Raw genomic sequence first — 27,531 nt, forward strand, 5'->3', positions numbered from 1 at the left:
GGACACAGGGGCTTGGAGCAACCTGCTCTAGTGGAAGGTGTCCCTGCCCGTGGCAGGGGGTTGGGGCTGGATGAGCTTTAAGGTCCTTTCCAACCCAAACCAGTCTGGGATTCTGTGTCACCTGATTATTCCTGTGTGCTAACTTCCCCTGGGAAGAGCCCTGCAGCTCTCCTCAACACTAGCAAGGTGGTTCTAGAGGCATTAGAGGCTTAATAACGCAGCTGGTCCTGCAGAATGATCTAGCAGATGTGTCCTCATATGGCCTGGAGTTCCTAATTCACTTGCTTGCTTTGTAAAATGGTTTTTGCATACAGACAAGCTTGTTTGGAACTGTTTCTTGTAACTTCTTACAACTCCACAAGGTTTTGAGGTTTCCCCCACCAACGAGCACTTTTACATGTCATGAAATAACTAATACTGGAAAGTGAAGGGGGGAGTTTTGTGGTGGCTTTGGCAGTGCTAGGGTAAAGGTTGGACTTGATGATCTTAAAGGTCTTTTCCAACCCAGTTGATTCTATGATTCTATGAATGAGACTTTGCTTCACCACAGAGATGACTGAACATCAATGAGGAACTTTATCTTTATTTTCAATGATGTTAGCACAATAAACTCACACAGTAGCATCGATCTGTACTTATTTAACAAAATACATTTATAGCAATTTACAAATTCTTTTCCATTTGAAAACATTGCATAACATTTTATTAAACACCATACTTTATATAGAGAATTCTCATTTAAAAACATAGGTTGAGTATTTTCTTTTCTCAGTAAAGCACAGCCTGACAAAGAAATTCGTGCCTGTTAGCAAGTAAGAAAATCAGAACACTAAGAAGATGTCACCTGTCAATTTATTTGATTAATTTTAAATTAAGGTATCAGTGGAATGTAAACAAAGAGTAATTTTACAAAAGGCTCCTTATCAAATATACATGCAGAGGTCTGAGTTCCAATGTCGATAGTATTACATTTCTGCTCGCTAACGGAATTTGATAAGCCATTATTAAAAACAGTAGCCTTTGGCACTTTGAGTAAAAAAGAATATATCAATATTTATGTAAAGAACACAATTTCAATGATTACACAAGAGCTTTAAAATCTTTTGTTAAGAAATAGGAAACCTTAGGAAAAATATCACACTGCACTTGAAAGAGTGCAGCAAGTTTTAGAGTAATAAAAGCAACACATATGCCAATATATATCTGACTAAAACCAAGGAATAAAGAACAAACACTCCCACCAGGAATCCTGCTGTTTCCAAAACAGCTCAATTGCCAGAGGGAACATTTTCTAATCTTTGCTTTATTGCCATTAGTCTCCATTTCAATTTTCCATTATTTCCAGGTTCATCTACTTATGTTCTTTGCCCTGCACTTACAAACTAACAAATGATTGCATCTTATTTCCCTGCATTGATAGGCCAACAGTGATTGTGTCTCACCCATTCCTTTAAAGCTAATCCTACCTTCATCAAATACCTACAGTAAACTAAATCCAAAGGGTTTTCCTCATGACAGTCCAAGTGTTTGTAATTCCTAGGAATCGTGTACAAAATTTGATATTAAATACCAAGGAGTAAAGATTCATCCTTTTAAAAAGAAAAGCCAAATCCTGACTTGTAAATACTAGAATCTGAGAATTTATTTCTAAAAAAATTACTCTTTCTTTTTTTATTCCCTGGCATCTACGATTATTTTTCCCAGCTAATGTGCCTTTAACATACACAATATGCTGCAACCCTACTTCCGTGTCACCTGCAGAATACCTCCTCCCAATCATCAAACGTATGATGGGGTTGTCTTCTGTTACTTAGCAGGATGTGGTCATTTCCGTAGCACCAGCGCTCTCCTGCAGCACTGGGTGATGGGCAGGCATGGGAAGCATTGCTTGGGAGGGTTGGCTGGCAGCACTCAGCTCAGCCTGGAGCACCTTGTGACTGGGAAGGTATATAAAGCTTTCCATTGACTCTGAATCCCTTCTACACAGATCGGCAAACGCCATCCTCACGCTTCTGAAATTTGTTAGGATTGGGGTTGGGATTTTGGTTTGGTTTTGAGGGGGTTTTGTGGGTGGGGGTTTTTTGGTTGTTTTTTTGGTCTGTGTGTGTTGTGCTATTTACCTTCTTGGGATGAGATGGTTCTTCCTTCTACTTCCTACTTGGCTGGGCTAGGGTGAGCTTTTCCTCAGAGTTCTGTGGGGTAGGGTCTGTAGACAGGTTCTGACTAGGTAGTATGTATCTGCTTCTCTGATACCCTAAAGCAGAAGAGGACTTAGAATGAAACACTGCTCTCAAGAAGCCAGAGAACAGACCTGATGTACTACTACTTAGTGAGGAGACTGCTAAACTCTCCTTCTCCCTCCTACAAGGAGCTGGGAGGTGCCCGACAGTAGTTCTCTTTCAGGTGGAAATCATGTAGGAGAGGATGAGGAGCTGCCCTGGGTGAGCACTGCCCCTGGCTTCCTTGACGGTTTGGGTTATTTAAGTCAGAGCCAAATATAACGAGGCATTTCTCCCAGCATGCCCAGGACATATTATGCGTCTTCCTTTCAGAGCTTATCCTTTCAACAGTGTTGGCAATGGAGAGATTTTTAGCAGGCAAGTTCTTTTGTTATATTTGAAGCTCAATTTACTCAAATAATCCATATTCTTAAGTGGCAGTGGTGAGAAAAAGATCTACTGCTTAAGAAGGCTCTGGAGGGTGTCTCAAGGGAGGTGAAGAGTAGCAGTGGCACAATGCAACACTGACTCAGTGATCCTGCATTCCAAGGCAGGAATTCCAAGGCATTCCATTTTTAAAGGGAAGCATAAGTCCCCTGAATGATGGTGATTGGGGTGAAACTTGTGACTGTTCTTGTGGCATGCTAAGCAAGTGAGGTGAATGACTGCTTCTAAGTGTAAGCTAAGATATTAATTGCTGCCTCCTTGGAAGCTGGTCAGGAAAGTGGCTGTTTATCTGCTCATGGCTCACCTTTCACATTAGCACATCTTGCAGTTATTGGTGTTCTGCATTCTGTGGTTGAAAACTAATAGAAAAATGGAAGGGTTGCTGGAGGGCAGAATAAGAGGTTTAAAATGTAAAATCTGAATGACTTGTAGTACTTTAAAAGACCCCTTAGAAAGAATAATTTCAAACAATTCTACGAGTTAGCCCACTAAGAAGCAGCCTCTTCATTAGTAGCACCTCTTCTTAAACAAAAGTTGAGCAGTAGCAGCAAAACTAGTCAAAAATAGATAGTTATTCCATTCTAATGGAATGTTACCCACACGGGTTTTGTTGCAATAGACATCTTAAAGAACTACACGAAACCTTTGCAATCTTTGAATGTGACAGATCCACTATAACAAAGCTGTAAATATTTCCTATGCTAAATGAATGCAGCCAGCATCATCATAGTATTAGCAATAGTACTTTGAAAGTAACTGCACATCAATATGTCATGTGTTTGTAGAGTCTAATAAGTATTGTTTGAAACATGTAAAGTTACCGTCAGCACCATCCTGGATGAAAGATTTGGTGCAAATTCTGCAAAGGTGAATAGATACCACTTGGTACAGCCTTTGCTGTGAGAAATTCAGTCGATTTTGGACACATACAAAATAAAAAGTTGGCACATTCAGGAAATAAAGTGTCTGTGTTCAAGACCATTGTTTTGATTGACATCATCACCCTCAGATAAATGTTTTGAGTCTAAAGAAACAAGCTGCTTGCAAATGTTTCACATTAGTTAGGTTCTGGCATTGTGCTTTCCCCCCACCACATACTTCCCACAGGCTCATGCACGTTGCACGTCAGCAGCGTTCAACAGCAGTTGGGCTGCTGGACAAGAATTTGGCACATCAAAAGTAAATATCAGCTCAAAACGAAGAGAGCAGAACCTGTGTCAAGATGTGTTTGTGGTGGTACGGACCAGCTGCTATGTCTCCTCTCATTCCTTGTACGCTCGTGTAGGGGATGTGCCCTTATAGAAGATGTTCCTGGTGTTCTCTGGACTGCTCCCTCTCTCGGGGATTAAAATGATGTTACCTTTCCTTCGAAGTGTTGAGTCCCGGCTAGAAGAAATGGACAGAGTCTCTGAGCCAATCTCGCTTCCCTCCACTGGCGTGACCCTTATCGTAGTGATTCCATGATGGTGATGCTCGCTGTTATCTATGTTGCTCCGTTTCCGGTCGCCTGACCCATAACTGTCTTTTAAGGAGTCACAGCTCTCAGAGTCTCTGTTCAGATCATTTAGCTCGTAGGTCTGACGAAGGGTGATTTTTTCAGGACCTTTCCATTTCCATGACCCACTCCCTTCACCTTCTGATGGCATCTGAATTACAGGTCTGTTATTTTCTGGATGGGCCTCAACTCTGACAATGCTGCTTGGCTCATGGTCTGTCAAGGTTTTGTATCTGATGGCTCCCGTGCAGGTGACTGTGCTTCCCTCTGAACCCTTTGGGCTGCCCTGAAGCACTCCTTGCTGCTTAGACATGGCTATTACTTGCATGATTCTTGGCTGGCTATTGCTTCTACATGCAACACTCTTCTCAGCAGCTTTCAGCCATTTAGCTCTAGCTGAACTAGTTTTGGGTGATGTATTCACGTTCTCCTGAGTCTCTTCAGGAATGTGGACTAGCTGGGACGAGCCAGGACGTGACTGAATAGAGACCCTTGGCCCACCAGAAAGACCTGTGTTGTTACAACCTGGTACACTGCCAGGTTGAATTTTCAGGTATTGGCTAGTTGGGCCATGATGATCACCATTTACACCCACTCTGGAGGGTTCTGAGCTTGACCTCATCTCAATAGCCCTTGGTGGTGACTGGCCAGATTCAGTCTCTATGACTTGCAGTGACAGCTTTCGATTCTCATTCTTGTTCTTCCACTGGGAAAGCAGCTGTTTGGAACGGGCAGAATCCATGGATGCGTGTATTGTTGCGTTTCGCCTTGCTGGATCTTCCATGGATGGTGTGTTGACTCTTGGCAAAGTGTTGCTGAAGGTGACCATATTCTCCTTTCCCATTGGGCTTCGCGGTGTTATTATTTCTACATCAGCATTTGCTCTCTTGATATTGGTCAGAGACCCTGTATCTCTGTGGTTTCTATTCAGGATACTTTCTGTACGGTGAGAAACAATGCCATCACTGCTGCTACCATTTTTACCTGGCAGGATCCTGTTGGCGTCTTGACTGAGGTCTGTCAAAGACCTTAGAGGTTCTCTGTGAAAATTGGGGTGAAACACGTTCTCGTCACTTGGCAAGAAGTTCCCCACGGCATACAGGCCCTGGTATTGGAACAGAAGCATCAACAGTCAGTTATGGGGGGGCAGGGGGAAGAGACATTTAAAGATATTTCAATTATTTTATTCTGCCTTTAAATAATTATTGACTGATAGAATTAGTCCAGCTTAACTGACAGGATATGCTTGCTTTCCTTTCCTCACCAGTATATCCTTATTCCACATTCTGTTCTTGGTCTGGTGCATTTAGATATGTATGAAGTAGTCACAGTAGGATAATTAGGGCACATGGCTCACGGCAACAAATAGTTGAGGAAAAGATTTATCCTCCTTCAGTTTTCTTCTTTTTATAAAGCAACAGATACAGCTGAAGAAAGAATGCTTTGTTATGAAAAGAACAAAATCAATGTTTGCAGTCTTCCAGGCAAAGCTATTTACTACTGCCTGCTCTGATTTACTGAATCTTGTTACAGCACGAGTTGTTCTCTGCTCTGTGATTCTGCCCTTTCTGCTGCATAATAACCGTGTAATGCCATATCTACATGGTGGAACAATTTATCAACTTTAAATCAATTGCTTTCCAAGCTGTGAAGAGCCGTAACAAGATTTAGTTATAAAACGTTTTCTTATTCAGCAGACTTGCTGTAAAATGCTGCCATTTCAAAGAGACTCCACTGAGGGAGGATATTCCATGAAAGGGTCAAATGCCTGACTCAACCATTTAGGTTACTTATTTTTCACACTCCTTGCGCGGTTATTTGTAGTTTCACGTCATTTCTCCTCGCCTTCCTCTTACTGATGTGTAGTTTTCAGGGCAGGTTTACTGACTACTGGGTAGCCAGGACAGTGTCCTCTCTGATGTGAGTTCTCATGCAACAGTATATGGAGAGGACCTAACAAAGAGCACACTTGTTTGTGCATTTCAAACAGGGGAACAACAGCTCCATTTATGCGAGTCTACAATAGCTTAATCACTTGAAATAATATTCTCAAGAGGGTGCCCTTCTGCTCACAGTGCATCATGGAAACTGGCTTTAGTAGCTCATGGGGTTTCTTATCTACTCTGGTTGCTCTTTCTTCTACCACTGTGAAAGCCATTTTTCCTCCACTCACCTTTGAGGACCACCTGCATGTACCTTAGATCACCTTATCGCAGGAAAAAAGGTGGATAGGATATGAACTTATTTTAGTACTATACTAAAATTCATCATTGACTTCTTGGGGGTCAGAGCCATCACACTGGCTGCCAAGACTCTGCTGTTCATCTGCCAACACTGGAGCGAAACTGTTGTCAGTAAAAGCTCCTGAATGCTCACAGGCATCTGGGCTGACACTGTGCTTAACAGCTAGAGCGGCAGCAGGCGTGGTGGAGACATACTGAGAGCAGCAAGCAAAAGCAAAGGCTTCATGAGCTTCCTACTGGCACACACAATCAGGCCTATCCTACAGACTCCTTTACAGGACCCTTCCAAGGTGCTCCATCTGTTTCAGCCCAGTACAGAAGAAAGGCATAGGAATAAACTGGCTTTGGCATCCTATTTTCCCAAAAGCTCCAAGGAATCCCAAGGATGTAATACTGCCTTTGGTTTCTTGCAGGTTCAGCAATTTACTCAGCTGAGTTGCTCAATTTTTTTGAGATCATAAAGCTAACATGGGCAATATAAACTCAGGCTGGCAACAAAGACCAATTAGTCCAATGTTTCTCTTGTGTTATGCTTGTAAGTGTGGAGTAGAATGAGTATCTTTAAGTATTTAATGAAGCACATAATGTTAGAGCTGTTTCTGTGTATGATACCAGATGATTATATACCACTTTGTGCACCGTTAATTTGAATACATATTTGCTTTTCCCTGTTAATTTTTAAAGTGATTACCCCAACATCATCATCTTCAACACATTTTGACTATATTTTTAATTATGGCATGTGATCATGATGAAAGGTTTTCATAAAAAATACCAGTACTCTTCTTACAGCCGTATCACTTTTATTTCCTAAAACTTGACTACATGAATATTATATTTACCAAATAGAGAGCAATTCCTCCTCCTATGAGAAAGCCACAGTAAACGTCAACTGGATGGTTCTTATACTGGGTGATACGAGTCAGACCACATATAATTCCACAGATGATAAAAGCAAAGACCAAGAGCGGTTTCAGAAGTTTTGAGGAGTCTGTTAACGTAGAATTGAAGTACATCTTGAAAAAAGAAAGAAATGAAGAAGCAGTTGAAGAGATTTACCTTGGAGGATGTTGATTTCTCACATTCAATGTTTCTTTCACACATAGATAACACAGTAATATGGAAAATAATCAGCCTAATTTTATTTCACAGCCTTGTTAAAATTTGCTTTCTTACCCTAGGGAGATGTGAAATCCCAAGGAATGGATTTCAAAAACATACACAGTGTTGTCTATTGACATCATAGAATCCCGGTTTGGGTTGGAAAGGACCTTAAAGCTCATCCAGTTCCAACCCCTGCCACGGGCAGGGACACCTTCCACTAGAGCAGGTTGCTCCAAGCCCCTGTGACCAACCTGGCCTTGAACACTGCCAGGGATGGGGCAGCCACAGCTTCTCTGGGCACCCTGTGCCAGCGCCTCAGCACCCTCACAGGGAAGAGATTCTGCCTTAGATCTAACCTGAACTTCCCCTGTTTCAGTTTGAACCCATCACCCCTTGTCCTGTCACTACAGTCCCTGATGGAGAGTCCCTTTCCGGCATCCTTGTAGCCCCCTTCAGACACTGGAAGCTGCTCTGAGATCTCCACGCAGCTTTTCTTCTCCAGGCTGAACAGCCCCAGTGTTCTCAGCCTGTCTTCATCAATTAGGATAAGGATTTTATGGCTAAATCCTGTTCACAGTCAAAGCGTAAATGTTCTGTGAATGTGACTGAGGAGCCACTGCTTCTGAAATACAGAAGCCAGATGTCACACCAGATGAAAGCAATAACCTGTTCTAACAGCAGCTACCACCAGATGCTTTAGAGAGCTATTGCTCAGCTGGGGGCCATGATGTCAGGGAGGTCACAAAAATTAAGTGGAGGTGATTCATCAGTGTTATTCCAAGTTTTGGCCTTTCTATGGGCAGAAAAAATATTGGCAAACTCCTAGTTCATGCACAGTTCCATTATCCAGGTTGATTAACTGGTTGTTACTGTTTTTCTCTGGTTTTTACAGGATGAGTGGTGGAATAACTTGTGGTCACTCACACAAGCATTGCAGCCCATACTGTAAAAATGTCACTGGTCACATGTGGAAAATCAGCTGTGATTGCTGCAGCATGTCTTGCAATTCCCTGCTAGTTACTGATGGGGTTTATTCACTTGCTTTGCAGTAGTGCCTTGGAGGCCTCTGGGAGCGATTGTGCTAGTTCATCCATGCTGCAAATCTATGGAGGTCAAATGAAACTACATCACATCAATGGTTGTTCCTTAATGCCTCAAGTTGAAAAGCAGCGAGTCAAGTGAAGACAGCAATAAAGAAAAGGCAGAACACATCAAAGTTAATTTGAATGGTAAGTTAAAATATCACCCCATACGATGGATAAACACTGCATTTTACATGTGAATAATATGAGTTGAATAATCAACTATACTTTAAACTGTTAGTTGCTTCTTAGCAAAGGCTGTGAAGCAGTTGAATCTTTTCTGTATTCTTAATAGAGCAGGTTTTATTTTAACTGTTAGCAGTTTCATTTTGCTTTCAAACTGAGAGGATAAAAACTTACATCCATGCAAGATATCCAGGAAACACATCACTTTACAATATACAGCAAATGACTTTCTGACTTTCGTCTTGTATAAATGAAAATGAACAGAGTTGGTTACTCACCGAAATGTACACTGCTGCAAAGGCTGCCAGGGTGGCATGTTGAGAAGGGAATGACTTTCTGCCAAGGAAGGACACTCAAATTATGCTTCTCAGTTCAAATACACTGTGCTAGTGTTCACGTGAAAAAAAAACACTGGGTGGTACAGTCATTTTCAGCTTACACTTCCTAAGCAACATATGATTGATCAGGAACATTTAATTTCTAACTTTCTCTTCTATAATCTGGAGAAAGGACCAATGTTAATGAAATGCCTTTGTTTTGAAGTAAATATTTAGCATGAAATTCTTTTTGCATACTAAGAAAAGTATATTGAAATAACAGTGGGAATGAGCTGAAGACTGAATGCTTGATCGAGAGAAATATTTATACATTTCTTTCTTTACATAAATTTCCATAATAACTGTTCAGTAAGTATTAACACATGAACCTTGATTGTATAATCATAGAATGGTTTGGGTTGGAAAGGACCTTAAGATCATCCAGTTCCAACCCCCTGCCACAGGCAGGGACACCTTCCACTAGAGCAGGTTGCTCCAAGCCCCTGTGTCCAACCTGGCCTTGAACACTGCCAGGGATGGGGCAGCCACAGCTTCTCTGGGCACCCTGTGCCAGCGCCTCAGCACCCTCACAGGGAAGAGCTTCTGCCTTAGATCTAACCTGAACTTCCCCTGGTTCAGTTTGAACCCATCACCCCTTGTCCTGTCGCTCCAGTCCCTGATGCAGAGTCCCTCTCCAGCATCCTTGTAGCCCCCTTCAGACACTGGAAGCTGCTCTGAGGTCTCCACGCAGCTTCTCTTCTCCAGGCTGAACAGCCCCAATGTTCTCAGCCTGTCTCCATACGGGAGGTTCTCCAGCCCCTGATCATCCTCGTGGCCTCCTCTGGACTCGCCCGAACAGCTCCATGTCCTTCTTATGTTGATCTTACGATTATTTCCTCACTGACTTCACTTTGACTCTTTTCAGAATAAGGACTCGTACACTTAGATAATCAGGCCCTAACTTCAGCAGCAGAATTCATCATCTTTGTGCACCTGCTTTGTTGCTCTAGCAACAGTGGGACATTCTGCTCAGGGAGAGGCAAACTACATCTCTATTTGCTGTGTCTTCTGGTTTATTTTTGTTAATTTTTAAAAACACTTTCTAACATGATAGGAGTGAATGGACCACAGGAACACAGAGAGGGCATTTTAAGAGTTACCAGGCCCCTTCTTGAAGCCCAAACCAAGTTGGTAAACGAAAATATGTCCAAACTATGTGAGACAGTAGGCTTATGGTTCCCATGGAAAACCTGGGGACTTGAATGGTGTGGGCTGGGTCTTGAGTCAGAAACAACAGGTATGAAAATTAGAAGTGACAGTTTAGCTTCTACTTCCCTGACCAAGAAAAGGAGATTTTGTGCAAGTAGCAGCTACACAGAACCATCCCATGAGGCCCCCTGCCATTTCAACATGCTTCTTAGAGACCCATTCCAATAGTGGTGGGAATATTAAGGAGTAATATTCCCTTTACACAGCAAAGGGAAAAGCTTAGCTGGGGGCGGATTCAGTAACACCTATTCTGCCTAGTTCATAGCTTGCAGAATCCCAAAAATCTTTTATGACCTCTGAGCTCTAGAAAGGAGTAAGATGCAGTGAAAATGTATAGCATTGTATCTGTGCATTTATGTCCTTCAGAGGGCATGGACATGTCATGTGCTGGCTGTCTTGGTGAAGAAGGGTATGTCTGTCTTGCAGCCACTTTCACCTGAGAAAGCTCAGCTTGGGATAATACTTGAGCACTCATTGGTCTTGCCACCCCAACTGGGCTCCGTGTCCAGCCATTTTCCTAGCAGCCCCTGAGTGAGCCGGTATAAGGCAGCAAAGGCTGGAATAGAGCCCTTTACCTTTAGACAGAGACATTTCTCTGCCAAGCAGCAGAGTCTGCTTTCTAAATTTCTTACCTATGCATTTGGCTTTGCCTGTTCTAAATAATTCATTGGCAGTTAAATGTGTGCATGTAGTTCAGTGTGAATCTATGACCTGATTTTAAGCCCATGGCTCCAGCAGGTTCATGACTCCGGCCAAGATGAAATCAGCACAATCCCTTTTTTGTTTCTAAAGACAAACCTAAATTCTTCTTCTTTTCTTCTCCCCACCCCCTTTTTTTTCGCCCCTTTTTATTTTTTCTCCCCCTCCCTGAGCAAACCTTTCACAAATAGTATCCCTGGGGAACAAGTTCAGGCTTGAGGACAGGAGGATAAAGACACGAACAAAATGGGAACGTTTGTAATGGTTTATCACCTCCTTTACCCTGTCCAGGTTTTAGTAGAAGCATAAATCTACTTGCAGTCTCTGGGGAGCTAATGTGTAGATTTGATTCTTTGAACTTTAGTACCAGTCAGAACTTACCCTTCATTTGAAGGCATTTTTAGAGTATATAAGATGTGTCGCTGTGCTACAGTCAATTTTTATTCTATTTTCTATTCATATGCTTTCAGGGCAAGCACAGCATGTTGCAGGCTAAATGCACTCTGTGTAATGGTGCTACTGCTTTTGTTCCTCTACTTGTTATCTTTTCATTAAAATGAAAATAGTTCAAGCCAAAAATATGTAGCCTTTTTGTGCAGCTCTGTATTGAAAAGGTGAACAAAGGTCTCAAAGAAAACATGTCCTGGGCTGAGTTGACAGTGTATCACTCTAAATGCTCATGCAGGAGGATGTGTAGAGGGGGAACAACAATGAGAAAGAGTCATGCTGAGAGAGAGAGTCACACTGAGTGAGAACATCCAAAATGATAGGGGAGCATTAGGGGAACTCACTGGAAATCTGAACAGAAATGGCTGAAAAGGCTTTTTGAAGATAAATAAGGAAAAGATGGAAAAAGGAGGCTCCTGAATATTTGGGAGGTTGCAGAAAATTATTTTATATAATCAGCTGGATAATTACATATTCGTCTCTGTAATTTTCATGGGGGAGTCTAGAGGTAAATTTCTGGACCCAAAGTTTTGGGGAGAACAACTGAAAAATGAAGGCCATTAGCAATCTCAGTCCCTTACAGGCTGAAATCGCTGAAGTAAATTAACCTTCTGGGCTGGAGAAGTTGTACCATAAAACTCCTATAGTAGGTGACTGAAGGAAGTGTTGAACCAGTAGCAAGTGCTGAGCGCTTTGGTAAAGTTGAGACAGGCATAAAGAAGCAACAATTTCATAAGGCAAAATGCAATAAAATTGATGTAAGGAGAAACTGAGGATGGTGCGAGAATATTATAGATCACCAAATGTATCCTCTATGATGGGAATAAATTTGAGATATCAATATATAGTCATCTTCGTGTAGAAATAGAAACATACAAAACCTGTTTGCAGAATCTTAATATGTTACAACTGATTTTGCTGGGTTTTGGAAGTGATGATATTTAAACTCAGGAGTGATCAGCATTTTTATCATGGCTACAGGCAGTCAATTCAGAGCAGTAGCATCATATTGGAGGTGATGAAATGAAGGAGATGTTATCATGCAGGTTTTTCTGCCTGCTCACATGTAAAGCTACACTGATTTCCCTGGGATACCACGTAGGTGCAAGACACTGCTTGCAAGCATCAGGCTTCAATGGCAGCATCCCAGTAACAGCAATTGGTCATGGGAAAACAGACAGTGAGGTGAAGGCTGATAGAGCAATTCTGGTTATGACTTTCACCAAAATTACTGTCACTAAATTATTTATTCCAGCTCCGGATCATGCCCACATATATTCATTGAAAAGATAGGGTAAATTAATCAATGCTAGTTATGAGTCTTAGCCCACTAGACATATTTAAAACCAAATACATCAAATAATTGAGGGTCTTTAAATATTAGTGAAACTGGTTTGTCACAGTGAAAGGAGGCAGATGACGAGATTTGCTGGAAAATACAAAGTGAATGATTTCATGATTCTCAAATGTGTCAACCACTGAAATAAGAGGAAAAGAAAACAAACTGGGGGAGAGGTGGCTTAATATATGGACAGAACATTTAACCAATATCCATGTGACAAAAATGTAATGCCATGAGGCATAAAGTTAAAAAAGAAGCTAGCATCTGGGGCTGCTTACAGAACAAGAAAGGAGTGAAAAGCTTTAGTGAAGTAGGTGTGACAGAAGTAACGCAACTTCGTGTCTACTAATCAGGTACACAGAGCAATGATGCAGCTAAGTCAGAGACAGAAGTTGTCATCATTTCAAGTACTCTATAATTATGCTGTAACTTGTTTTGAGAATAGGAGGTTTTAAAAAGCACCAAGATTTTGAAGGACTGCAAAAACATTCAAACATTCCATGACTAACAATAGGCAATAAAGGTTAACTTGGTGTGGAAAAGATATGGAAGAGAACTATTGTATTCAGTGAAGAGTTTCATGGTTTCCCAGTAGTGTAGTGCTTATATTTAGGACATTTCATACTAACAAAGTCCTTGAACTAACAAGTAGCAGATGCTTTGGAACAGTACAACTTACTGACACCTTCAGATGAGTTGTTTAAATTTATGACCTGTCCCATCAGCAATTGAATTATCACTATTTTATCACATCGAGCTTGTTTAAAATAAGATCTGTAGTCTGGTTTATAGCTCAACTTGATTGATAGGCATGGCCAAAAACTGCTAGTATAAAGAATATTAATTTCTCTGCTGGTATCTAAGTAGGGAGGCTAAAGACTAAATGATCAAGGAGGTTACACCACCGGTTAAAACACCATGAAAGACAAGGCATGTGTTTGGAAACACACAGATTTTCACTTTCGTGACCTAATAAAGGGTTTTTTTTCAATGCTGTCAATATAAAAAACTTAATCAAGTAGAGAAACAGAAAACAAACAAACTCCTCCAACAAACCTCAAAACAAAGCCTCACAAACTAAGACCAAAAAGTCAGAACAGTAATGTATGTCATACAGAGGTCTCTGATAAAGTACTTGGGTGACTTCTTCCACTGCCTGTTACGGGGAACTTACCCAGATCCCACTGGGAGAAGCCATAGAAACTATAGATATTAATAGTTGTATGGGAAATTGTCTCCTTTGAAGGAGGGAAAACAAACAGTTACTAATGCCTGTGCTTTGGAATCTGCCAAAGTCTTTCAAAGCCCACTGTTGGCATAATATTTTTATAGAGAAAATGGAACATCACTAAAAAGACACTTCTGTTCTCACCTTTGTTAGAAAAAACCTGAAAGAAATCATTGCAATTCTTAGCAAGAAAAAAACTGAATCTTGAAACTGGGGCAGAAAATAACAAATAAAATGAATACTTAAAAATGTACACAAGGAAAGAGAGAACCAACCTTCCAGCATTGATAATATTGAGATCAGCTCCTGAGCAAATATCTTCCACTACGTAGGAATTCTCTGAGCAGGAAACATTTAAGGATGTATAGTTAGGCTTGCAAACAGTCAGGAAGTATGGTGCCTGATATCCTGTTGATAGCTGTATAATATCAGTAACAAGAGCAGTAGAACAAAGACCAAACACATGAACACCTAGGAAAGAAATCAGTAGGATTTGTTAACTTCATTATATGCAGAAATTAGATTAATTCATTGTGACAGAATACATTCAACGGAATTCTAGTGGCTTGTGCAGTTGGACTTGAGAGAATTCAACTGAAGATGATGATGTATTAAGAAAGCTTAGTGCAAAGTTGAATTCTTTACTGTTAAAAAGTAAGATTATTTATGCTTGTTTTCTTCCTGTTAATACTTAACATTTTGATGGCTTGATGTCCTCCAACATCTTTCCATGAAAGTGAACTACTCTGGAGCTGCTTCAATTTGGAAAGCAGCTTTCTGAACTGCCTAAAGGACAACCAACTATTTGAGGAGAGCATATATGCTCATCCCGACCTTGGCCTTGCCCGCTGGGGTACAGGCTTTTAATAGCATGGAGACTTGCCCATTAGATCGCTGCTTTGAGGACCTGTTCTGTCTTTACCACCAGGTACTCATCAGCTGGCAATAATTTTGGCCACCTTCACACCTCTGATATTTCTTGAGTAGCAAGTTCTTGCCATGAGTCCAAATATTTAAGTCTTTTTGGTAACTGATCAACGTTTCTGTCTGGTTAATAATTCCAGATTCAGAGTTTGTAAATGCAGTTGTTTTACTGAGCATTTTCGACTGCTTTTCCCCTAAAGATTAACACAAATTCCCTACTAATATCCATATAAATAAATCTGGTTTTTTATCTTAAAATGGAAAGAATGCTAAAGTCATTAGAATATGAAAGAAACTGCAAATTCCAAGTATGAATCAAGAATGAAATTCATGCATCTTTGAGCTTGTCTTTTTTGGTGATGGAATGGGATGCCATACAGGAGGAGAAGTAGAGAGCATGGGGTATCTTTACAGTTGTCCTTGCTGATGTTGTGATGTACCACCCCCTCTGCTGACTTCTTCATTGCTAATCTTAAGAGGATGCTTTACTGGTCATAGTATAACCTCTTCTGACGTTACCTCCCTGCTTGCCAGACAACAGATACCTAGTGTATAGTCCTCCCACAGGGTTTTCAGCCTGCTGTCCTGCACATTGTCTTTGCCTAGGCTGCCCTCTCTGGTGCAAGGTTCCTGGAACAGAAAATCTTTCCTTTAGCTACTCACTGGTAGAGGAAATAAGCTGTAAGAAGGGGAACAAAGTCCAGTTTTCATAACTGACAATCAAAGTAAACCAAACCAATTCAACATGTTCCTCTCTATCATTAGGTTGCCAGATCCTAGCCTTTTTTCAAGAGGTAGATAAACACATCCCATAATAAGAATGTCAGTTCTACTGAGAGCTTCTAACACATTTTTACTGTCTGCATACTGTGTCAGGTGGGTTGAGTCCTTATGATGCACTGAAGACAGGCAGGGGAAACTATACACTGAAACCATTAAAAGGGAGCCAGCTCAATGTGGGCAGAGAAGGAAAACCAAATTATTGTTTTAGAAACACTGACAATAGTACAGGAGAGGAAAGGGAAAACGGAGAGTGTAGATGCTGCATTGCTGAGGATGGGGCTGCTCTGTCGCTGCATTTGACAGTTTCTTCTCGCGTTTTCTGGCAGAGGAAGATCTACGCCAGCAACAGCCCTGCACTGCTCTGAAAGGCTGCTTCAGAGAAGGAAGCTTGCATGGTGAAAACTGAATGTATATGGAAAGCTCTTCTTTGTGACTAACATTTGAAACCCACCAACAAATCTGACAGCTCTTCTGAGAAAAGAATTGAAGTTGCATCCTCCTGCATTAATATTGGCCTCCGTTCCAATCCCATTTCTTCTTTTGGACAGGCAACAGTAGAGTATTCCTTCTCCTATCATTATCTGCAGTAACAAAGAAGCCATTAAATTAAATGCAGCATTTACTCAGAAGACAGTGATTGAATTTAAAGGCTGAAATATAACTGTCCCACAACCAGTGTCATCCACGGGCATGTACTTGCCTTTAAAAGGTTTGCATCAATACGTAAGTGTTCAGTAATCATGCAACTTAGCCTCTGTGAGGGCAGGCAAGGAAGTGGCACTGAAATGAAATGCAAGTGGCACACAGTATACAGTGCTCAGTGGGATCAGGGGTTTGAGCCACAGCCTAAATGTGATGCTTCTACAAAATAAATCTCGCCTCTAAGATAATCCAGAGTCACTGCAATAACTTATTGCTCCTGAGGTGGTTTTAGCACTCAGGCTTGGCCTCAAGCCTAGCAGTCCCTAGCAGCTTCTAATTATGTGGCAGTCTGCTCTTCTGTATTTGTTTAATTTGGCTTGGTTTTTAACCAGATCCACAGCAGAAGAAAAAGTTCTGTCCTTATGGTCCCTCTGAACACGTCAAGGAAAATAGATTATGGCTGAAGCCCTAGAAAACAGTTTATAAAGGGAAGAATGTAAATGAGAAACGGTGTTACTTGCTGGAAAATCCAGAGCCATTTATACATGTTCAGTCTCAGGTTTGATGGGCTTCCTAGTTCTACAGTGCAGCAACTTGGAAATCAGGACAGGGCTTGTGCTGAGTTCAGAATAAGGGTTGGGTTGGTACACTAAAATTAATGAGGCAGTTCTCATCACTAAGGGGAGATTCACTTTGTCCATCCACAGATGCACTAAAAACTAATATATGCAATGCACAAAGTTTACAATGCAACGTAAAGCATCAGAATTATGCTGAACCTGCTGTAACTACCAGTGAAGTTTGTGCGTGCTAAGACCCCTTACCCTGGGAGAAGGGAGAAACAATGGCCAAGCTTAGCCTAACTCCTTCTTAGCTAGAGGTTTGCTAAATGGAAATGTTATTTCTTTGCCAGAAAAACTGAAGTATTGAAGGTTGTCTCATTACATGGAAAAGGCAGTGATAAGGGTTATTTAAGGAATTTTAATTAGAGGAGAACTATGGTCACTATTATCTGTCTCCATTTGATCACTTTACAGCTGAAACTTCCCAGAGAAATCAGTAGTATTTTGAACTTAAACCCCAGAGGAACTCTCATCATTTTTAGCCAAGCTCTAGGGACTGTCTGGCACAGGTTAAAATACCAGAGAGATGGATTAGCTGGTGTGATAGAGGAGAAAATTGGGAAACAGCAAGGCCTATGTCAAGGAAAATTTGGAGGCTGGTATTTCCAAGGAAACCAACTCCCACAGCAGACGAGGCAGTAGGACTGAAACTGCCAGCAGTGAATTTCTCTCCTTGCAAACTGATTTCCCAAATCAATGTGATCTAATTTCCTGGTGATCTCTGTTAGAAAGCACATTGTTACCTTTAAGTAGGTTTTCAGTCAGTGGCTGATAAGGGTTTGAACCTACACTGATACGATTAAATAACTGGTCCTAACATTTCTCAGTGAATAACTAGAGAGAAAATACGGCAGAGGATCAGATTCAGAGCTCTTTGAAGCCAACAGAAGTCATGTTGCAATTCATGTGTATGTCTATTACAGACATGAAATATCCATGTTGGTAATTTTGCACAAGTCCAGTTGTTCTGCACTGAAGTCTCCTGTGGCTTATGAATACATATAAAAAAATACATGTATGCTATACACTGTAAGACTTATGTCAATATCACATTACAGGTAGTAATATGTCAATATTACAGGTAGTAGTAGTTTTCTGTAGTACAGATCTGATTAAAAGCAGTTGTAGCTCACTAACAATGAGCAAAAAATGCCAAAGGGAAAACCCCCAAGCCATAAAGCCCCAAACCCAAATACAGACCCTCTGTATTAATGGCTCGGGAAAAGAAATTACAACATGCTAGGTTTGTGGTGAAGAAAATTTACTATAAAGTGAATAGATTTAAGATGTTCTCCAGTATCGGATAAAACTGAGTATAGAAACAATAATAATATAGAAAAACAGTTAAGTCCTATGCTAGGACTTAAAGCCTTTATATAAGGCTTTAAGGAGGGATTGAGACTGGAATTTGCTTGTGTTCTTTCCCTCACAGGGAAGAGCTTCTGCCTGAGAGCTCATCTCAGTCTCCCCTCTGGCAGGTTAAAGCCATTGCCCTTGTCCTGTCCCTACAGGCCCTTGTCCAAAGCCCCTCCCCAGGTTTCCTGTAGCCCCTTTAGGCACTGGAGCTGCTCTAAGGTCTCCCCTTAAGGAGCCTTCTCTTCTCCGGGCTGAACCAGCCCAGCTCCCTCAGCCTGGCTCCATAGGAGAGGTTACTGGAGATCCTCAGTTCCTCATACAGCTCATGCTTTCTTTTCTAGATTTTACAGCTTTTTTAAAGTGTGTAATTCATTGAAATTTTAATGCAAACTAAATTATAAAATGCTAAACTCTGCAAGATGGCAATGGCACAATTGTGATCTTTGCACATTGAGCTTCATTTCTTTTCCAAAGAAAAAGGGTATAATTGGACAACCCCTCACGTAATTTCTTATTTCTGATAAAGAGCTGATGCTTTACACCATCTTCAGTGCACAAGCATCACCTTTATGCTTACACTAATACAAATGATCTACACCTTCCTAAGGCTTGCGGCTTTTAAGCAGTCGTGCTTTGAAGTTTCAGGATTTACTTTCCTTACTGATCTTACATTTGATAGGCATGCACCAGTGTGGGTTTGAGTTCCTCACAGGGCATGGTTGTGCTTAGTTGTCTGCACTGCTGCTAGGAGGATGATTGAAGCAAGAGCAACATTTCCTATTGCATAATTTCAGGCAACGCTCAAATAATCCATCTGTAATCAAAGCCCTCAACAAACACTCCGTACTGAATTGAGCATCTTTCATCTCAGTTGAAGGTTTCTGATATTACTTAGGCTTGAAATAAACTCTCTGAAGTAAAAATCAGCTTTATCTCTCTATTGTGGCCACAGTGAGCCATTGTAGATTCCTTTTATGGTTGTTTTGGGAAAGTCCACTTTGTTGCTATCGGAAACACTGCCTAAACTGAAGAAACCCAGCCAAGCTGCAATATTGGCAAACTTTGGTTTTATCAGAGTATTTGATGTTTGCTGCAAGTATCAGCACCAGCACCACTGAGAGTCTTAGCTCCCAGTTCCTAAATGAGTACAATTTTTAGCCTGATGGTTGTGCAAAATCCCTCAAAAATGGTTTTACAGCAGCCGAAAATCAAACACAGCAAGAAGAGCTCGGTTAAAAAGCAGGACAAATAAACAAAAATCATCCTGGAAGGCAGGGAGAGAATGACACTCGATGGTTTTATATGGGCATTCGCATTTTATAGGTTTTATAATTGCAAGTTGGCTGGTATTATAAAACAAAGGAACTGGTTGGATTTAAGGGAATTCAGAGGAGCTGGCAGCAGAGATGCATCTGCAGCTGGCCTTAGAGAAGTGTCTACCCAAGATGCACAGTCACTGTTGTCAGGGGAGAGAAGAGACCCTTTCAGAAGGTTGATTCAGCTTTTTAGGTGCCTGGAATCACCCATTCCAGGTGAATTTCTCTCTCCATTTGCCAAACCGGAGTGCTGTAAGAATAAGGCTCCTATCCGAGCTGCCTAAAATCAGACACAATGAATTCCCTCCTGTATATATATAAAGGTAAAGCCTTTAGATTTTATTTGATGCAGCAATTCCAGCAGGGACAATATTCACCTGTATCAGACAATTTATACATGTTTTTTTCTGTAAAACAGTGACCAAATTGCTCATATTGTGACAGGACATTTGTGTTCTGCTGAAATCATCTTCTCCCTTTGGGTGAGGGATTTAACCAGCTTCCTTTTGCCTGCTTTTAATGACTAACTCAGAATTTAGAGGAGCTCCACTGCTATTTTGGAGAGTGTAATTGATTTCACTGACATGATTGATATACCTTCTCACTGAAGCAAGCTAGTTCTTACACAAGTGGCTGTAAATGAGAGGCTTCCATTTCCAACACAAGCTTGAATTGTTGGTGCATCTCAGAGTATGGAGATGCCTGTAAAAGTTCAAGTATTTTTATAGCATAATGGAATGATTCAAGCTATTCTCACCCAACTGTAAATGCTGTTTCTTAACATTAATGCCCACTATCAGGATCACAGAATCATAGAATCAGCATGGTTGGAAAAGACCTTTAAGATCATCAAGTCCAACCATCACCCCAAAAGTGTGAGTAGATGAAGTGCTATGGGGAATCTTTTAAGGAATGTCTGGTTCTGTTATAGAAGAATAAAAGATGAATCGAAAATCCTAAGGTAATTAGCCTGGATGACACTCTGCAGCCTAACTGAAACCAAAGGAGCTATTGTATATTCTTTGTATGTAGATTATATATTTGTATCATTTATTTGTATTATTTATATATTCTTTATATATGATTCTATGATTTTCTTTATGCCAACTGAAACTCTGTTCAAAATCTTTCATAAGTGACAGTGGCACCCTAAACTTACCGTAATTGATGGTCCAGCAAAAACCAGACTAAGCAACATCAAGAAGGGAACAGACTCTTGTGTAGGTTCGATATATGGCATACTCAGACTCTTGTCATAGCAATTAAATCCAGAGTGAACTGGCTTGAAGACATCAGTAAGTTCGAGGAAATAGAGGCTAACAACAGAGGATGCCAATATGGGCAACTAGAAGAGAAGAAAGCAACAAATTAGTGTTTGCAAATGGAAGAGCAATGCTTTTGCAAAGACAACATAGCCTGTTAATAAATCTCAGTGATGTTTGCTATTTACATGTCACTGCTCCTTGTCATATGCATTTTACCATCTTTAAATAATGAATTCTCTAGAGATATGATACTGTTCAGCTAATGGCAAATAACTCTGTTGTCTACCAGGCTAGTCAAAACATCCAAACTGACCTTCAGCTCACATAATTTAGCCTTTTCATCTATGAAACATTAATAGACAAACTTCCATTTTATTTAATTGGGGTTTTTTTCTGCAAAAGGGAAGTACCAGGACTGCTGTGTCCCGTATGAGGCCTCAGTGTTCTGCTGTTCATCAGCACCCTTTTTGGTGCTTTAGCAACATTCTGTCATGTATATGACAGTGCTTATATCAAAGCCAGTTTGCATTACGTTTCAAAGTAATTAAATACTGTATCCAGTGCTTCTCTCAAATCTAAATATGTGATAATACAGTGTTCTGCCTTTGCACATTCATTTTGTAATCCTATCAAAAAAGCAATTAACTTTGGCAAGACTCAGTCTGTTTAAAACCATAATGACTCTGGTTCACCAGTCTTTTATCCTCCAGCTCTTTAGTGATTTTACTCTTTGCAATTACTGCCAGTAATTTAGTAAGAGGGAAGCTGCCCCCTCTGGGGATAAATTCCACCAGCTCCGGAAAGCACAGATTCAACCACAAGGCCTCTGTGGAAGGAAGTTGTTTGAGAGAAGAAGTAGCAAAAGGGCATTTTGAAGCCATTGGTTTTTAAGTGAACAGAGCATGGGGACATTCAGAGGTGACCAGCAGCATGTGATTATTCCCTGTATCCGACTTGTAAATGCTCAGAAACAGGTTTTGTTTGTTATTTCCCAGAGTCCTTACTGAACACCATGAGAACAACTACCTGCTCCTCCATTGAGATGCAACGACTCCTTCCCTGTGACTCTACAGCACTGAAGGTACCTATGGATAATATGATGTGACTGCCTATCTATCTGCTTCATTTTCTTTTCAAGTTGGCTATCACATTAACTTTTCCTCACTGTTAGCTGCAACTGAAAAGCAAAAGCTGGAAGTACTAAACAGACTCAGATAAAAGCATAAAAATCTGATAAGGCTGTATCACATCTCTTGAGAAAAAAACCCTCCTCTCTTACATCCAGCACCTCACATTATGAGAAATAGGGATTGTCCTAACATCATTTCAGGCATATTTAGATTATATTATTCCTGCAATGTTTAATACTCATTTACAAAAGTAATTGATTGGTTAAAATCGATGTCATTCATCCCATTCTACAATGGAATAAAAAAGCAGAGGTAAAACTGGATAAATATCTGTATTGGATAAATGATGAATAAAAGCTGCTATACATGGCAGAGGGACAATGGTTTCTTGCATTAACTGGCCATTTTCAGTTTTTCAAACCTTGGGCTTTTTTTGTGCATAAAGATATAATTCTGGGTGATTAAAGGAGGGTTCTAGCAAAATGTCACTGAGACATCTTTTACTATGACTTAGGTTTTGTTTGAAAAGAACATCTTGTCTCTGATGTCCTGAAGGACAGATTTGAAGAAGGTGAGTTGTGTCTTAATCCTAAGGAAGAATAAGGTGGAGAATGGAAGAATTTTGCCCATCTGGTAGTCTGTGTGCAAGTTGATTGCACTGTAATGTCACATAGTGTAGAGGCTGTGATGGTGTAGAAAGGGAGGGAAAGTGCATTGGCATTCCTAAGTGCTAGGAGCATTACAAAAATAACACCAGGCATCTGGTAAGTTTGCTTCAGTAAATAGTGTTTGTGTACATACATATGTATATATGGATATCTGCACTCATATACTGTATTACAGATACAGACTGTGTATAGCATATAACGTACACAATATGTAATACATATAATGTGAGTACATAATACATAACTATGATGTAATCTGACATACTGTATGTATGGGATAATTATAAACTGTGTACCTAAATTGAGTCATGCTTCCTGCCCATCACAGGAAGAACTCTAGCTCTTTAGCTGGATGCATTAAATAACACTATTCCTCACTTCCTGCTGGATTGCAGTCCCCGAGTGACTGTAAGGCAAGCATGCAAAATTAGTCAACACGGGCTAGACTGTTTCTGGTCATTTTACAGATGTGCAGGGATCATAGAATCGCAGAATCCCAGACTGGTTTTGGTTGGAGAGAACCTTAAGATCGCCCAGTTCCAACCCCCTGCCACGGGCAGGGACACCTCACACAAGAGCAGGTTGCTCCAAGCCTCTGTGTCCAACCTGGCCTTGGACGCTGGGCCAGCCATGGAGCTGTTGGGATGGGACAAGGGGAATGGCTTTAACCTGCCAGAGGGGAGACTGAGATGAGCTCTTAGGCAGAAGTTCTTCCCTGTGAGGGTGCTGAGGCGCTGGCACAGGGTGCCCAGAGAAGCTGTGGCTGCCCCATCCCTGGCAGTGTTCAAGGCCAGGTTGGACACAGGGGCTTGGAGCAACCTGCTCTAGTGGAAGGTGTCCCTGCCCGTGGCAGGGGGTTGGGGCTGGATGAGCTTTAAGGTCCTTTCCAACCCAAACCAGTCTGTGATTCTATGATTAACTAGTTAAAGGTCGTACCTAATGACTTAGCCAGGGTCCAGGTCCCATGGGGTAAAGCATCTTATAACGGAACACAAACCTATTCCAGTGAGCTAAATGGATACGATAAGCAAAGTGCTTATTGCTCCTCTCAGAAATCATGCCCTTTTATCTAGATGTCTACATGGTTCATTCTAGAATGGAAACACAGAGCAGGCAGACTTATGGAGCACCTTGCACTCCAAGTTTCATCTTCATTCTGTGTTCTTCCATTTCTCCAATGTCAAGAAAAGGGAAGCCTCTCCTTGAACAGCAGGCTCTGCATTGCTCACAGGTCCTCCTCTACTTTGATTATGGTATTCTTAAGCAGGCAACTGTTTTAAATGGCAATATTGAACTATCAAAAACAGGCAAAATATGAAGGGCTATTTTATTGTGAGACACTAAAATAAAAGATGTGGATAACTTCTTTTTAAAGTAAAGTACTGCACTAAGCTATAATTTTATCATTAATGACAAAATCAAGGAATTATAAGAATTGCATTTTCCTGTCTTCTGACTTCCCTACAGGACTCCTATATTATTTCTGACTGTAATTACCCATTCTGCTAAAAGAAAAGAAATAATTCCAAAGGACTATGAAACATAACTGCATCTAATACTAATGAATAGGTTTCTAGTCATTTTACTATATATGGTATGTCAGATCTCATGGGACATTTTTCTTCCCATCTTTTTAAAAATACAACTATAAAATGCATGTTCTAAAAGTCGAGGCTTCTAAAAAAGTAACATTTCTAAAATCTTCTAAAGAGTCTAAGTGGCTATTTAATATATGAATATTTATGGAGTATTCTGCTTAAGGCACAAGTAGTTCTGTAATTATAGACTTCAGCTCCCAACACCTTGAAAATGTCAAATGTAATTAGATGGTAGAATGTGTATTGTTTTAATTACAAAATGGAATAGGAATTTTCCTGTTCCTAATTAGAATAATAACCCCCCCAACCTCAGCTCATGTATCTTGACTAATAAGTCTTTATACTCTTTCTTCCTTGGTTGGCTAATAGAGAAAGATCCCTGTTTAGCTTGTAGTTTAGACCTGTAAATGTAGAGTTTGACCACGGTGGTCGGACTTCGTATGGTTTAGAGTCTGAAAGTTAGTACCACAATCAGCAGAGCTGCTGAAAGGGTTTTATTTGGGGTTTGCTTATTTAAAAGAACAGTTTTTTGTCCTCCTGTTATTTTCTTAAACTGTAAGTTAAGAGCCTTTATTAAGCCATAGGACTTCTCTGAACTGGTGAGGTATGTAACGAATCTTCCTGCTGGCTAACAGCCACCAGACATACATCACATATTGCAGAGAATTGAAAGAATCATAGATTCACATTACCCCTTGTCCTGTCCTAAAAAACCCTAAGAGATAGATACCTAAAAAGGAAGAGATGGCTGTGAGAGGAGTTCACAAGTGGGGTGTAACACTTCTTCAGGTTGCCCATCACTCTTCTGTGGGACATGCAGTGATTGCTCCTCAGGCACTTCCAGGGTGCTCCTGGTTTACTTGTGAGAATTAAGATTACCCGGGCCCACAGTGCCAGCACAATTTGTTACTGGTCATATGATATAGCCTATGCATGGTAGCCCCCTGGTCCTGCCCAAAACCCAGTTGCTATGCTTTAACCACCAAACTTGCTGGAGCACCCCCAGGAAATGCTTCTGTTAAACTTCCCTATGATTAGTTTTCCATGGCTTTGAGTGTATGAAAAGAGGAACCTGTAGAGCTGTAGCCCACTAAATACAGTATTGTCATTGCTGCTAACTCAGTACTGAGTTTGCAAGGACTCAGGACTGGGGCTTCTCAAACATGCTTTGTCTGTACTTGTCTTGACCTGCCTGGAGCTTTGTTTTGATTTGGTTTAACTGTAATAGCGGTTTTCCCAATGACATTAGAAATCAGGCAATGCCTAATTTGTTTTACTTTCACCTATCTGTGTATAGCAGAACACTGCAGGGATTTTGTGTCTATATCTAGTAGCAACAAGTAGTTATTCTGTATAAAATGAGCTATTTATGACTCTAGTGTATCGCAACCCAGATCCTTTGTCAGGAGCAGTATGGTGTTGATGGTGATTCTTCCTCACCCTAGGAACCACTTGGGTTCATTTTTACATTTGCTAATGTGCTTTTACACCTTGCTCTTTATCTTTTGGTCTTTCTCTTCACATTACATCCCAATTTACTCTGTGTAGCACGGTTTACACATGTTGGATGGTGTTCTTTGTGCTCTTTGTTACCCCTAAACCCAGTTTTGCCAGCTGCAGTTCTGCATTTTTTTATCTGACCATTGGGTGAGTTGTTTATAGCCTCAAGGTCTCCAGTACCAGCATATGCCCCATCTCTTCTCCTACACCTGCAAATCCTCCACATTGCACCCTCTAATGCAGGAATGCAGGTCTGGCATGACAACAGAGGTCTTGCAACTGGGGTAGTGGAAGGCTAAGCCTTAGCAGGAAAATCTTACTGGAGTGGGTGAATAAATAACACAAGTTTGTCCTTTGGATAGCTCAGCATCTGGAGCGCTCACTTTTGCCTCCTGGCTTCCATCAAGCATGCAACCTGTTCTTCTGAAGGAAACACTGAACTGCTTGCTCTTGAGTTATAGTGTAGGACCTTTAACGTTACTATTCCACAGGGCCTCTGCAGAGCCCTGAATTTCTAATTCAAGGTGCTCCCTCCCCTTGGAGAATTTCCAAATCATCAAAACTTCACTAAACCCACTTTCTTTCTGCAGGCGTTACAGCCAACTCAGTGGCAATCAGATACTGATGGGTTCTTAAATGACACCATGGAGACGGCGAGGCTCAAACCAAAAGAAAGGTAACAAGAATGCACGCACACTCTGTGGTTTCTATCTTCCCTTGAAAGGATATGTAGTTGGATGCATACATAATTCAAAACTCTCTGGGAATCAGTAGCTGCTGTAAATTCTTTCTCTAAAGCTGTACAATGGTAGTTATCTATTCAACTCTTAGATCTGCCAGTACTTAACTAAGCAAAGAGCCCATATTTATCTTCAGGAGAATAACATCTCAAAATCCATGGGCTTTGTGAGAGGACAGCACATACTCAAACGTCTCAACCTGTTTCATAGGTAGCAGTTCTGTGACCTCTCTGCTTTGTTAAAATGCACTACAAGCCTTATCTATTATCACGAACTCAGAGGCACACCCTGTGGTGGTGGTGATGTACTGGGCTGTGCTGGTGGCTACTGGCAGACTCCAGTAAACTCTTTAAATGAGTTACAACAGTGATTAGCCTGGGCTATATTTCAGTCAGGCTAAGTGTGTGTGTGTGGGGAATGAAATGCCTCTCTTGTAATTACACTTGAATATTGAAGTCCCTGCTCAGTGTGCTGGCTGGAATGACTTCTTTTCCTTGAGGCTGGATGCAAATATAAAGGCTGTGGAATTGTTTTGTAGATTAATTTTGCCTGTATAAAAGAGAGGTAGAAAAGAGAGAAGCCATATGTATGTAGCTTTCAGAGGAAGTCAAGACACGATTAGCCAGATGAAGATTAAGGATAGTACGACTAGCCCACATGTCAAAAATAGGTAAGGAATGCCTGTTACACTATTGGCATCTTTCATATGCTGTAAAAAATCATTAGCCAGGAAATTCTCAGATCCTTAGGTCGTTCTGCAGCCTTTCCACAGCATCAAGGAGTTCCTGAGCATGGGAGCTGCCTCCTGGTGTTTCTCTTGTTTACTGGGAATCTTTGTAAGCAATAAAGTAAACAAATAGGGTTGCCTCAAAGAGATGTCTAATGAAAGCCAGCGCTTAGTCCTCATG

General features: G+C 40.9%; 2 protein-coding genes across 4 annotated transcripts in view; one reads left to right on the forward strand and one right to left on the reverse strand.

The window, feature by feature from the left end:
- Positions 1-565: 565 nt before the first annotated feature.
- The window catches only part of PLPPR4 (phospholipid phosphatase related 4), a 35,509-nt gene continuing 8,543 nt past the window's right edge, over positions 566-27,531 (reverse strand). Inside the window, exons 2-7 of the mRNA XM_030493797.1 lie at positions 20,882-21,067; positions 16,237-16,366; positions 14,354-14,549; positions 9,055-9,112; positions 7,247-7,420; positions 566-5,266 (exon numbers count right to left, since the gene is read on the reverse strand). Coding sequence (XP_030349657.1) covers positions 3,929-5,266; positions 7,247-7,420; positions 9,055-9,112; positions 14,354-14,549; positions 16,237-16,366; positions 20,882-21,067 — 2,082 coding nt within the window. The 3' untranslated portion in view covers positions 566-3,928. The remainder of the gene's footprint in view (positions 5,267-7,246; positions 7,421-9,054; positions 9,113-14,353; positions 14,550-16,236; positions 16,367-20,881; positions 21,068-27,531) is intronic.
- The window catches only part of PLPPR5 (phospholipid phosphatase related 5), a 139,924-nt gene continuing 113,207 nt past the window's right edge, over positions 815-27,531 (forward strand). The window contains exons 1-5 of one of the 3 annotated variants that reach the window (XM_030493799.1): positions 815-876; positions 8,558-8,737; positions 21,698-21,870; positions 21,983-22,068; positions 26,474-26,559. The gene's annotated coding sequence lies outside the window, so the exon portion shown is untranslated. Of the gene's footprint in view, positions 877-8,557; positions 8,738-21,421; positions 21,871-21,955; positions 22,069-22,550; positions 22,689-26,473; positions 26,560-27,531 lie in introns of those variants that run through there. The other 2 variants (XM_030493800.1, XM_030493802.1) reach the window with 2 other exon arrangements.

This window comes from Strigops habroptila, chromosome 8 (assembly GCF_004027225.2).
Source record: "Strigops habroptila isolate Jane chromosome 8, bStrHab1.2.pri, whole genome shotgun sequence".
NCBI lineage: Eukaryota > Metazoa > Chordata > Aves > Psittaciformes > Psittacidae > Strigops > Strigops habroptila.